At 37.7% G+C, this 12448-nt stretch overlaps 2 protein-coding genes across 2 annotated transcripts; both read left to right on the top strand.

The window, feature by feature from the left end:
- The first annotated feature begins 2507 nt into the window (after nucleotides 1-2507).
- LOC114279104 (unknown protein 1) lies at nucleotides 2508-4325 on the top strand. The gene is made up of 2 exons (XM_028221300.2): nucleotides 2508-2816; nucleotides 3258-4325. Exon 2 carries the CDS (start codon nucleotides 3294-3296, stop codon nucleotides 4020-4022), a length of 729 nt encoding a protein of 242 aa, XP_028077101.2. The 5' UTR covers nucleotides 2508-2816; nucleotides 3258-3293; the 3' UTR covers nucleotides 4023-4325.
- A 1904-nt stretch (nucleotides 4326-6229) lies between these two features.
- On the top strand, nucleotides 6230-9546 carry LOC114273138 (PKS-NRPS hybrid synthetase cheA-like). Its single transcript, XM_082917484.1, has 7 exons — nucleotides 6230-6292; nucleotides 6639-6716; nucleotides 6800-7986; nucleotides 8067-8616; nucleotides 8788-9052; nucleotides 9217-9284; nucleotides 9370-9546. Exons 1-7 carry the CDS (start codon nucleotides 6230-6232, stop codon nucleotides 9544-9546), a joined length of 2388 nt encoding a protein of 795 aa, XP_082773610.1.
- The last annotated feature ends 2902 nt before the right edge of the window (nucleotides 9547-12448 follow it).

Here is a 12448-nt window from a genome sequence, read left to right as displayed (position 1 = left end):
TAGAAATAAAAATGTAAGTGAAATGTGAATAAAATATATCTATATTTCACTTAGTTTTACACTCCTTTTCTCTTTTCCTTTATAATTTTTTTTCTAAATCCCTTAACTAAATACCGCATTAGACTAAAAAAAACAAAAAACAAAAAAAATCAATTTTAGACTTGTGGCCCCCAACGCCTTATTAAAAAAATTAAAGAAATAAATAAAATAGAGGGCAGGTAAGGACGTGGCGAATGGGTTGAGTAAGTTGATAATGATATATTGATATTGAAATCTTCATGGTTACCAAAAAAATTAGTGATACAACTAACTTCTCGGATCTTACCTTCCCGTCAAAGACAGACTCGTACCTAGGGGTGTGCATAATACCGCCGAAACCGTCAAAATTGTCAAAACCGCACCGAATCGCACCGTCAAGGCAAATTCGTTATTATTTGCCAATCGAACCGCCGGTTTTTGATAAGAAAAATGGCAAATTCTAGTGACGCTTTTATCAATCCGCCGGTTTCTATTTTTCTTCCAAACCGCACCGACCCGCACCGCTATTAAATCATGTTTTATAAGATTCTAAAAATTCTTTTTTACTTAAGTTTGCATGTTGTTCTATACCTTAGAATATAGTATTACATTACTGCTCGAGGGGAATTCAAGGCATCAGTAATCTAAAATAAAGTTGGATTCCAATTCACTTTTCAATCTTTTTTTTTTTTTTCTGGCCATGTTGCAAACTTGCATCAGCTCACTTTTCAATCTAAATACTTTTCAACAGTAAACATTTTCAATATATTGTAAACCCCAAATGATATTAATTTTATGTATTGTATTTGATCATTGTAGCTTCCACAGATGCTTGTAATGAATTGATGGCATAGTCGTTGATATTATCATGTTGTTGCTACACTTGCTGCATCAGAAGAAAGCTCCGTCTTTTTTTTACTCATTGATTTAAGTTTTGAAATTTGAATTATATTTTTTATAAACCGCTAATCCGCCCAAACCGCCAAGGCAAATCCGCCATTATTTACTAACCGAACCGCCGGTTTTTGATAAGGAAAATGGCAAATTCTAGTGACGCTTTTATCAATCCGCCACCCGCCATACGATTTCTATTTTTCTCTCAAACCGCACCGACCCGCACCGCGCACACCCCTACTCGTACCCATCTGAAACGAAACCCAAACCAAAGGAAAAGAAGAAAAAGGCGTTGGTTTTTAGAAAGGAAAGGAAAGGAAAGGTAAGTGTAAAAGTTTTCAAGTTTGAACGGTCGGTGAAAGGAATCCTAGTTATATTTGTGTCCCTGAGCATGACCATCACTCTCTGATCTCATCCATCTCACCAGTATGTGTCGCAACTCATTTGATAATCTTAGTCATGTGTTTGTTTGGACAAATGTGAGGCTTAAAAACTGTCTGAAAAAAAAAAACTAATTAATTTATTCGAAAATAATAAAAACAAATTAATTTATTGTTTTTTGATGTGAGGGAAAAGAAAATATAGAGATATGATACAAAATGAAAATTAAAAAAAAAAAAAAAAAAAATTGGTCTAATACACAATCCAATCAATCCCATAACTAATAGTTTTAATCTAGTTGATTCTAACAAACATGGTCCTAGAGTATTTTTTGTTTGAACTAGATCTTAGCATGGTGTTCTATATTATTCATCGGAATTGAAAATGCTGGTGCGTGGGCTGCGCAGAAACAACTACTGGGTAGCGAAATGGGCCCATTTCGATAATCTGAGCCGTTCATATTTTAAAATACATCAAGTAGAATATGTCTGTAAAAAATCAAGTTAATCGGATATCGTTTACTCATTCATCCACTCACATTTGTATTCATTTTAATACTTTAAATTACAATTATTTTTTATTGTTGTAGATACAAATGTGAGTGGATGAATGGGTAAACGATATCCGATTAACTTGAATTTTTACAGACATGTTCTATTTGATGTATTCTAAAATATGAACGATTTAGTCTATTGAAATGGGTCCCGAAATGAGCCCATTTTGCTGCACAATAGTTGTTGCAATGCAGTCTGCACAGCAACATCTCCGATTCCTATTCATCACATGATACTTGTCGTTCGATTTTTTAAAAATTAATATCAAAATGATAAATCCTACTATTTTAATTAATAAAATACAAGTTGAATCCAAGAATATACACGTAGTAGCCTTTTTTGGCACTAACAAATACATATGCAGCACATTATTGATGATGTCGGGGTTCTGTAGTTGTTTCAATGTATTTCAAAAGTTTGTGTATGAAAAAGAAGTTGAACAAAAGCCTGGCGAAATTAGACTCATATGGGCCAAGCCCAACTCAAAAGCCGCGAGCTCATTTGATATTCATATCTGTGAAGCCTATGGATGAGATTTAGGAATTTGAAATTTAGAATGAACAAACCCCAAACTCAGGACGTCAGAGATGATGGGCCTGGTCTTAAATGTATAGGGCTGGGCAGCTGCGGGCTCGGGATATGAAAAGAGAAGTGAGAGGAGGGGGGGTAAGTGTCATTTCGAAAAGATGGGAGGAGGTCTCAGGAATTAAGAGAACTCGAAGGGAGGTCTCCGAGTGTAATTTAGCAAAGACACGAAAAACACAAATAGAGGCGATCTGACTTCAGTTTTACCAAGGTCGGATCGGATCCGTTACTTTTTCTCATTTATACGTGCCCGTCGTGCTTCCGCTGGTTTCTTCGTCTTCCCGTTTCAGCTTCTTCAACTTCAACTTCAACTTCAACCTCAACTTCAACTTGTTTTTTCTGCAATCTATTTTCCCATAAATTGGAGCCCCCCCAACGGAGTTAGTAAGTTTTCATTTCTATTTCTTTCTCCGTTCAAAGTATTTTCATGGGACCTCCTCCACTTGTCTACATTTTTGTTTCTTCGGATCCATCCATCTATGTGTGTGTGTCTGTCTCTCTCTCTCTCTAATCATGTTATGTTCGAGTTGCTTGCATTTCTACAACTTCACTCTTTTTTTTTCTCCTTTCTTTTTAATCGTGATGTTTGAGATTTTTGTATGTGGGTTGTTCATGTGCTTCTTGCTTGCTTTCTAGGTTAGGGTTTTTGTTTTTGAACCCTGTCTTTTAATTGTTTTTTCCCGCTATCTCTTTTTGAGAATCTTGGGTTTTGTTATTCTTCTTCCTAGAACGAAACAATTGAAAGTAGTAAAAAAAAAAAAACCTCCTCGTTGATAAAATCCCTAATTTGTTCTTCCCCCCTTTCCATTATCAATTGTGTTACAGTTGTGTTTCTTTTTCAATTCATTCTCGGAGATTAATATGGATACTGAATTCAGCGTGGATCAACCGGATAATGTAGAAATTCTCTCTCAGAAATTGAATGTGAATTATGTTGTCGTCCTGGATGCCGAGGATAATAATAATGTTATTCAGCTACCTTCGCCAATGTCATCCACGGACACAGCAGCAGCTTCTCTAGGGCCTATCACTCCTGATTCAAATACAGACTTCCTCTTTGATTTCACGTCCCCACTAACATTGGATTCTTCACCACCACCCAAAGCTGCCCTCTTTGATTCTCACCAGAGTGATATCTTATACGCTTCCAGTGATGGAAGCCCCCGCACTCCAAAGGAGGGTGTTTTTGACCCATTTGCTCCTGGTCCGGAAAAGATCATGCTGGCTCCACATTCTAACAAGTATCTGCCAGAATCACGGAGCAATGCTGCACGGCGCCTCGATTTTGATTCTTCTGTAAAATGTATTCGAGATGGAAATCATGAAACTGATGCTGAGACCATCTCAGATGATGAAATGTTACTGGAAACAGTCTATGATGCTCTTTTGGAAGCTATTGTTTCAAAGCAGACAGAGGGGTTTCTCCTTGCTGAAATGTTACCTCTGGGTTCTGATGCTGATGCGTTTAAGACCCCTATTTCTGTAACTCGTCTAAGTGGAATTGCTGAAACCTGCCCTCGTGCTCCTATGAAGCCAACAAGAAAGTTGAGGAACATTGACCAGAGTTTATGCAGAAAGCTTGAATTCTAATCCTGGGTTATGAAGCAAGTTTAAATGCCAGGGTTACAGGACTCTTTTTGGTGATCTACGGATAGTTTGGTTTTTATGACTGCACTGCTTACTCATTGTTAGTTGGTGTAATGGAATGATATTCTTGTACCTCCAATTTGTGAAATGCCAACATGTTTGTCTTTGAGGAATTATATACATGTGATTTTGAGATATTTCTCTCTCTCTGACCAAGTGTATATTTGGGGAGTAACATTTTTATAATATTTTTGACGTGAACCAAATTTGGAAAATAGTAAGCATTGCATGCTTTTTAAGCAAAAATCATGTGTAATAAATCTCTCTCTCTCTCTCTCTCTCTCTCCACTACTTTGATGAGCAAGCTCTCATCACTGCTTCATATGTATGTTTCTCTTGGTAATTCATGTCATGGATCTGAATATGCTTGATTGAATAAATGTATTATTAGTAGCAATATTTTGGATTTTGGTGGAAATAATGAATAAATTAGATAAATAAGCACAATTAGAGGGGAATGAATAAATTGGATTTGGGTTTTGCTTCATACACCCAGTGGGGGTCGCGCCCCCAGTGACGTGGCGCGGCCCCACTGGTCGAAAATCAAAAAAAAAAAAAAACTGTTTTTTTCGGACCAACCCCCAGCTGACACCTCACTGGGTGTCACCCCCAGCTGGGGGTAAAATGCATTTTCCATTGGATTTTGTATCCAGGCTTCATTGCAGGAAGAGGGAATGATTTCTTTCTGAGGGTGTTTGCGCTGCAGTAGCATGTAGTCATCATTATTACAAACTAACTTTGAGTTTGAGTGTTCTGGTGAGGGAGGTAATTATGAAGAAAAAGATTGATAAAGAAGATCTGTTGAAGGGGTGAATAGCTGTTATCATTATTATTATTATTCATTGTAGAGTTTTTAAGTAGAATTTCCTAAACTTATGAATGATGTTCTTGACTCCCCAATTATTTTAAGCATGTCCTTGAAAATGGATGCAAGCCCAGATGTTTGCCCCTGAAGCCGGAGTCTGCTGCTTTTGGAGGTGAAACACTGGGAAAGGAAGCAAGCAAGAAAGAGAATGGGGAAAAGATTAGTAAGAAAAAAACCATTAAAAACCTGGGTGAGGGTGAGGGTGAGGGTGTCACTCTTACAGACCAACACTAACTAGCACAATTTATTCAGTGCTACAAATGAATATTTACCATAAATTTGTGTAGATCCTACCCACCATGTCAGTGTTGCATTGAACACTTAATAATTTCTACCAACACTAAGGGCTTTCTGTTGAAAAAACGGTAATTTGGGGCGTTATCTCAGCCAAAGCCAGCAAATATGTGCAAGGGACTAGGGAAAATTTGTGGTTCCTGAGCTGATTGGGGGAATGCCATCATATTTATGTGGATAAATTACAAACACACCTCCTAAAATTTACTTAAATTATAATTATCTTTGTAATTTTAAAAATTACATTATATCCCTTACGCTGTGTTTGGTTGAGGAATTTGGGGAGAGATTTGAAAAGGGAAAGGGAAAAGGTGTGTGAAATTATGTGAAATATATGCATATTTTTTTTCACATTTCACCTACATTTTCCATGTCTCTTTCCAAATCCCTTCTCAAATCTCTCAACCAAACACAGCATTAAGGTTTTTGATTTCATAACAAATAGGTCTTTTTATTAATAAATCATCAAGTTAATTAATAATTTTTAATAATGTTAAAATTTTATTTCAATTAATAATTTAGATAATTTTATTATTATATAGGTAAATTGTTAAAAATTTAATTTTTTTAATTAATTCTGTTAAATAAAAAATTCTGACAGAAAAATATTTATAATTTTACACATTATAAGTAATAATTTATATTTTAAATAAATTACAAGGTGTATTTTAAATAAAATTAGGGGAGCTTCTATATACACACACCTAATCCCCTCAATACACACACTTAATGATATTTAATTTTATTACAATTTTATCTCTAAGTGAAATTACTATTTTAGACACCATTGTTAATTGAAAACATCTCAATGCACATCTCAGATGCGAATTCACATCTGTTGCATCGTGTGTGTGTAGCTTGTGGATGCTCATTCATAGCTTCTTCCATCAATTTTTGTATATGATGTTCATTGAGGTAGAAGTGAAATCAAAGGGCTTTGGCATTTCTAAGTTCATCAACCTTCGTCATTCGTAGGGAAAACATCATTGTTATGGAGGATTTGTCTTCTGAAAATCAGCAAATAAGTGTTCATGTGAAGCAGAGCGAAGGAAATGTGAGTTTAAATTTTTTTTTTTTCCCAGCGTCGTTCGGATAACCAGAGCCGAATTGTGTTATTTGGTTCGGAAATCTAGTACCGAAATAATTATGTATTTTCGGAAGTTGATGTCCAAACAAAGTAATAAATTTCGGAAGTTGTTGTCCGAACAAAGGTAACTTTTACAACATTCAACTTTCGAAATTTTAAAAAAAATTCGGACAACTACTTCCGAATGAAGTAAATTTTTTTTTTCCATTTTATATTCCAAATTTGCAAACTGCATACCAAATTTACAGTTTCAAATTGCAAATTAATCTTTATAATGCCATTAAAAATTTGTAATGTTATACAAAACATGCAGGAATATGTGTCAACTCAAGGAAGTCAGGTTTGCGCGGATTTTGTGTTAGATTACACCACTCAATTCACAACTGAACAGGTTCAGTCTACGAAATTATAACGATTATGTTTCGAATTGCTCACCAAATGTAAATGTTTGATAATATTTATTTAACTTTGTAGGTATTCAAAAGTAAGGATGAATTGCTCAACTGGGTATGTGAAGTTGGAAAGAGAAATGGTTTGGTCATTGTAATCAAAACATCAGACTATGGTGGAGGGAAAAAAAGACCCAGGATGTATCTTGCTTGTGAGGAGAGTGGCCAATATAGAGCAACAAAGAAGTTAAAACATGATGGCAACAATACATCAAGAATAACCGGTACGAAGAAGTGTGGTTGTCCTTTTGATATGAGGGCTCACAGGTTTACCACACATGATGAATGGACATTGACCGTAGTATGCGGATTGCATAATCATCCACCTGCGGAGCACCTCGAGGGACATTCATATGCGGGGAGGCTATCAAAGGATGAGAAAGCATTGTTAATGGATATGTCAAAAAGCATGGTTCGGCCAAAAGAAATCCTAGTAACCTTGAAACAGCGAGATGCCTTCAATGTAAACACACTTAAAACCATTTACAATGTACGCCATCGAAACAGGGTGGTACAGAGAGCTGGAAGATCACAGATGCAACACTTATTGGGTGAATTGGCCAAGTATAATTACATTGAGCGCCATCGGTTTGAAGAGTCCACGATGACTGTGACAGACTTGTTTTGGGCACATCCTACCAGTTTGGACTTATTTCGGTCTTTCCCACGTATATTAATTATGGATTGCACATATAAAACCAACAGATATCGGCTTCCTCTTCTTGAAATTGTGGGAGTGACATCAACTGAAATAACATTCTCTGTAGCTTTTGCATACTTACAGTATAAGAGGGTCGATAACTATACGTGGGTGTTAGCTACATTGCGTGATGTCATGGATGGGTTTGTTGTGCCAACAGTTATTGTTACTGACAGAGAGCTAGCCTTGATGAATGCCATACAGAAGATATTTCCGAGTACCAGACATTTATTATGTCGTTGGCATATCAGTAAGAATGTGTTGACCAAATGCAAGAAAATGTTTGAGACACAGCAAAAATGGGAGAAGTTCAACCATGAGTGGAACTCTGTAGTGTATTCATCTTCTGAAATTCAATACAAGGAGCGTCTTAAATCATTACTTAAGGAATTCAGTAGTTATCCTGATGCAGTCAAATACGTCATGGATACTTGGTTGGTTCCTTACAAGGACAAATTTGTGGCGGCATGGACAGACACGTGTATGCATCGTGGAAATGTTACAACGAACCAGTAAGATTACTTTTCTTCAATATGTTATTAATAAGTGCCATGTACTTTATTTTAACTTTGACTTACATTGAATTGAACAGGGCTGAGAGTGCACATGCAAAACTTAAAAGACAATTGGGTTCATGTCAAGTCTCATTTCAGGCATCATTTGAGAAAATACACAGTCTGCTTGAGTTGCAACACACTGATATCAAGGCTTCATTTGAGAAAAGTCTAACTGTTGTGCAACATCAATTTAAACCTTCTCAATTCAGGGAGCTACGGGGTAATGTGTCTATCTCTGCATTGGAGTATTTGCTTGTTGAGAGTAAGAGAGCCAATTCCATTGGTATTGATGTTGAAGCTTGTGGATGCGTCCTTCGCCACACTCATGGTTTACCTTGCGCCCATGAGATTGCTGACTACATCAGACAAGATCATCCTATACCACTTGCTACCATACACTCACAGTGGAGGCAACTTCATATCTCCATACGTAAGAAACAAGAGGAAATGGAGGTGACTTGTCATGCAGAAGTAGAGTTGTTTGTGAACAAGTTTAATGAAAGTGATAGAACCATGCGGTTGGAGCTTTTGAAGAAGTTGAAAGAGATTGTATATCCGGGAAGCACTTTTCTTGTTGAGCTGGAGGTGAAGCCCAAAACACGTCCTCGGGATCATAAGAAGATCAATGTTTCTACTCGTCGTGACCCGTGTGCATTGGAGTTAGTGCAATCTGGACATGATTCCTTCTCACCTAGGGACACTGAAATCACTACATTAGCTTCTACTCTGCAAACCAAGAAGAAGTGACCTGTTAAGGGAAAGGAGAAGGTGAATCTGAAAGGGAAGGCATACATTACTAGAACAGTGAAACCTGGTGCATATGTTGATGCTTTTCCTGCTGGGTTGAAACCATACATCAAGTTTGTCAAGGATGTAGCTGCAGATGGGAATTGTGGTTTCAGGGCTATAGCTGCTTCAATTGGTCATACAAAAGATGATTGGGCTGAAGTTAGCGTGACCTATTGGGTGAGCTGCACACACACAAAGAGGAATACATTATACTTTATAGGTCCTATGAAAGGTTTGAAGAATTGACAAGCATATTGTCATACTTTGAAGACAGTCCTGGATACTCACATTGGATGACTATGCGAGACATGGGGCATCTTGTTGCATCGTGCTACAATCTTGTGTTACACCACTTGTCTTTACAGTAATGTCTCACATTTTTACCTCTTTGAACAGTGCCAATACCTCAACTTGATAGACGTGAGATTGCCATTGGGTTTGTCAACGGAAATCATTTCGTCCAGGTATAACAGAAACTTATCAATTGGGTTTGTGCATGTACAATAAGTTATGAGGTATGACCACTAAGTCAATTGATATTTGGTGCAGGTTTTGTTGCAGCCAGGCCATCCAGTTCCTCCTATTGCCACTAATTGGAGAAAATACCGTCACCCTTGCGCTGTCGACTGGGATGATGCATATGTGCGCCGCATTCAACATTTCAAGGACATTATTCATGATAATGTAGCTACTCGAGAGACTTTTGATGTTGTTGATGTCGCATGACACATGTATGCATTTGACAATGTTAGAATTATGAAAGAAATTAATGGATGTGTTTTTTATGTTGATGTGTTATGTTTTACAATGTGGATTGAATGTTATCGACCATTGTTACCATTCCATTGTAATAAGAAAATATCATTTAGAAAATCAAAGACCATTGTTACCATTCCATTCTAATAATAAAATGTCATTACAATGTCATTACAATACCATTGTTGCCATTCAATTCTAATAAGAAAATATTAACCACTGTTACCATTACAACAATGTCATCTTACAAAAAACACCAAAAAAGATTCATCAACTAACAAAATAACATGTAACAAAATAACATGTCACGAATAAGCTGTATGCCTACGCCTAGGCCTACGACTGTATGTCAATGTCGAAGATGGAAAGCGACTTCCAGCAGAACTAGGTCCAGCTTCGTCAATGTGCTGACCTTCAAGAACATGTGTCATACTCTCGATAGCCTGGTAAAGTCGATAAGGATGGCGAATCCCCTCCTGATAACCAGCGTCAATAATAGGATGTGAAATCTGCAGTGCAAGTTCAATATGCTGCATTTGAAAAGAATATCACATTTTAGGGAACATATCAGAAAAAAAAAAAGTTACATATGCATAAGAGAGGATAATAGATTACATCCGCATGTTCGCTGAAATCCTGATGGTCATGGACACACGGTTCATCAGTGTGCTCGACATATAGGTGCGTGATATTCTTATACCAATCCATATAACCCGGTACACATTCCCAAGGCTGACGAACTGGTGTGCTCCTCCGTTGCTCAGATAACACGTGGTTATCCCAAGCCTCCCAGATCCTATCCAAGTATCTGTACATGACTATATATCATGCAGATATGTTGCCTCGCGCACCACGACTGGGAGCTAGCGGTGCATCTGGAATGGTTTGAACCTTGCCAAACTGCCTCAAAGCTCTATCTGGATGATAGGGTTCAACAACGTCTAAGCACTTTAAACATCCATGGTAGAACGTAACCGGGTTACATGGATGCCGGTCTCTGCAGCTGTGGTATGGATCCCAAATAACCTGTAAACGTAAAGTGTTTTTGCATTAAAGTACATAAAGGGTAAGATAAATGGAACTGTTAAAATTATCGCAGGATAAGTAAACTTACATCAGTAGCTACTAACCTGTCAAGCTCGGCTTGAAAAGATTTCAAATGGTCAATGGAGGAACCCACCTCTCTCCTAGATGCCCAATGGTACACGTATGGCATGTCTTCATTGTAGCCCATATTCTGATGAGGTCGGAATGCTCGGAAGTGCTCATAAATTCACGTCTCCAAAAGAGTCATATAACCACCTATCTGCTTAACCCCAGATCGGCTAGCAAACTCCAACTGTCTATATAAAAATGCTAATACAGCAGCACCCCAGGCATAAGTATGTATGGAGCCCAAATCCATCTACAAGCCGAGGTAAACAACGGGAACCCTACCGCCACTCTTGTCACTGAAGAGTGTATATCCCAACAGAAACAACAAATAAGCTCTTGCAGCGCACTGTATAGCCTCATCGGGGTCTGAATCTGTGACACCAGCAAACTGACTTCGTAACCATTCAAGCCTGACTGAATTGCCACCAGTAGAAGAAACCTCTTCATGTGCTGCACGTTCAGTAATCCCCAAGCCATAAACGAGTAATGTAACTCCATGATGATCTGTCACATCTGGTATGCCGACTGATTTGCCTATAATGGGAAGGCCAAGAATAGTGCCAACATTATCCAGGGTCAAGGTCATCTCACCAACTGTCATGTGAAATGTGTTCGTCTTAGGTTGCCATCTCTCAACAAAACTGGAGATTAGAAGCTTGTTGACGAACCGATAAGTGCAACGAGCTAACTGTGATAGTCCAGACTGCTCAATAATGGCTTTGAATCTGGTGTTGTTCTCTACTAACCACCATGGCCATACAAGGATCTTGGAAGAGTGATTATGACACTTTAGGGGCCCTCGTTCCTACAACACAAATGATATCTCATTACAAACTACCATATAATACACACACACACACAAAAAAAAAAAAATCATATACAAATGAATTTCAGTTTACTGAGGAATGTTTACCTCCCCGTGCCAAATAGCTGCAGCCACATGACTATTGAAACTCCGCAGTATTGACGGATCAGTCGGTCCACCTGGAAAAGCATGAGTAAGGTACTCTTCTTGGACAGGAGGAGAATCAGGTAAAGAGGTATCCTCCACAGCAATGTCAGGCATATCATAACCTTCAACTCGTCTTTGGCTTCGGCCCCCACTTTGACTGCCACTGGGAATATCATATTCTACCGAAACTGGATCACGACCTCGACCACGACCTTGACCTCGTCCTCGCCCACGCCCTTGTCCCCGTTCATGGTCTACATCCAATTCATGACGTCGTCTATTTGAAGCAGTAGGTGGGACACGTTGATATTCAGAATCCATATTATCTGCAAAAAATACTAAGTGTAAATAAAAGTGTGTGTAAAATTAATGAGAGTGTTTTAAATTATAAGTGTGTGTGTAATGAGTGTGTATGTAAAATTAATGAGAGTGTGTAATGAGTGTGTGTGTAAATAATAAGTGTTTTAATTAAGAAGGAAAAAAAAAAAAAAACCTGTTTGGAAGTTTACAATCGAAAATACCTATTCTGTTCGAAAGTTGTTGTCCGAAATTAAAGCTACTATTCGGAAGTTGAAAACCGAAAAAAAAAATTATTTTCGGCACTTGAAAGCCGAAACAAGTAAATATTTTCGGAACTATAGTGCCGAATAGAAGCAGAAAATTCGGAACTCTAATGCCGAATATTATTCTTGTTTTCAAAACTAGATTACTGAACAAAAACAAAAAATTCGACTAACCGGTTCCGAATGAGGAAACACGGCAATC

The sequence above is a fragment of the Camellia sinensis genome, chromosome 3 (genome assembly GCF_055761805.1).
Source record: "Camellia sinensis isolate YWXY chromosome 3, ASM5576180v1, whole genome shotgun sequence".
NCBI classification, from domain to species: domain Eukaryota; kingdom Viridiplantae; phylum Streptophyta; class Magnoliopsida; order Ericales; family Theaceae; genus Camellia; species Camellia sinensis.
The sequence above is the reverse complement of the archived record's forward strand: the minus strand, read 5'-3'. Positions and strand labels throughout refer to the sequence as shown.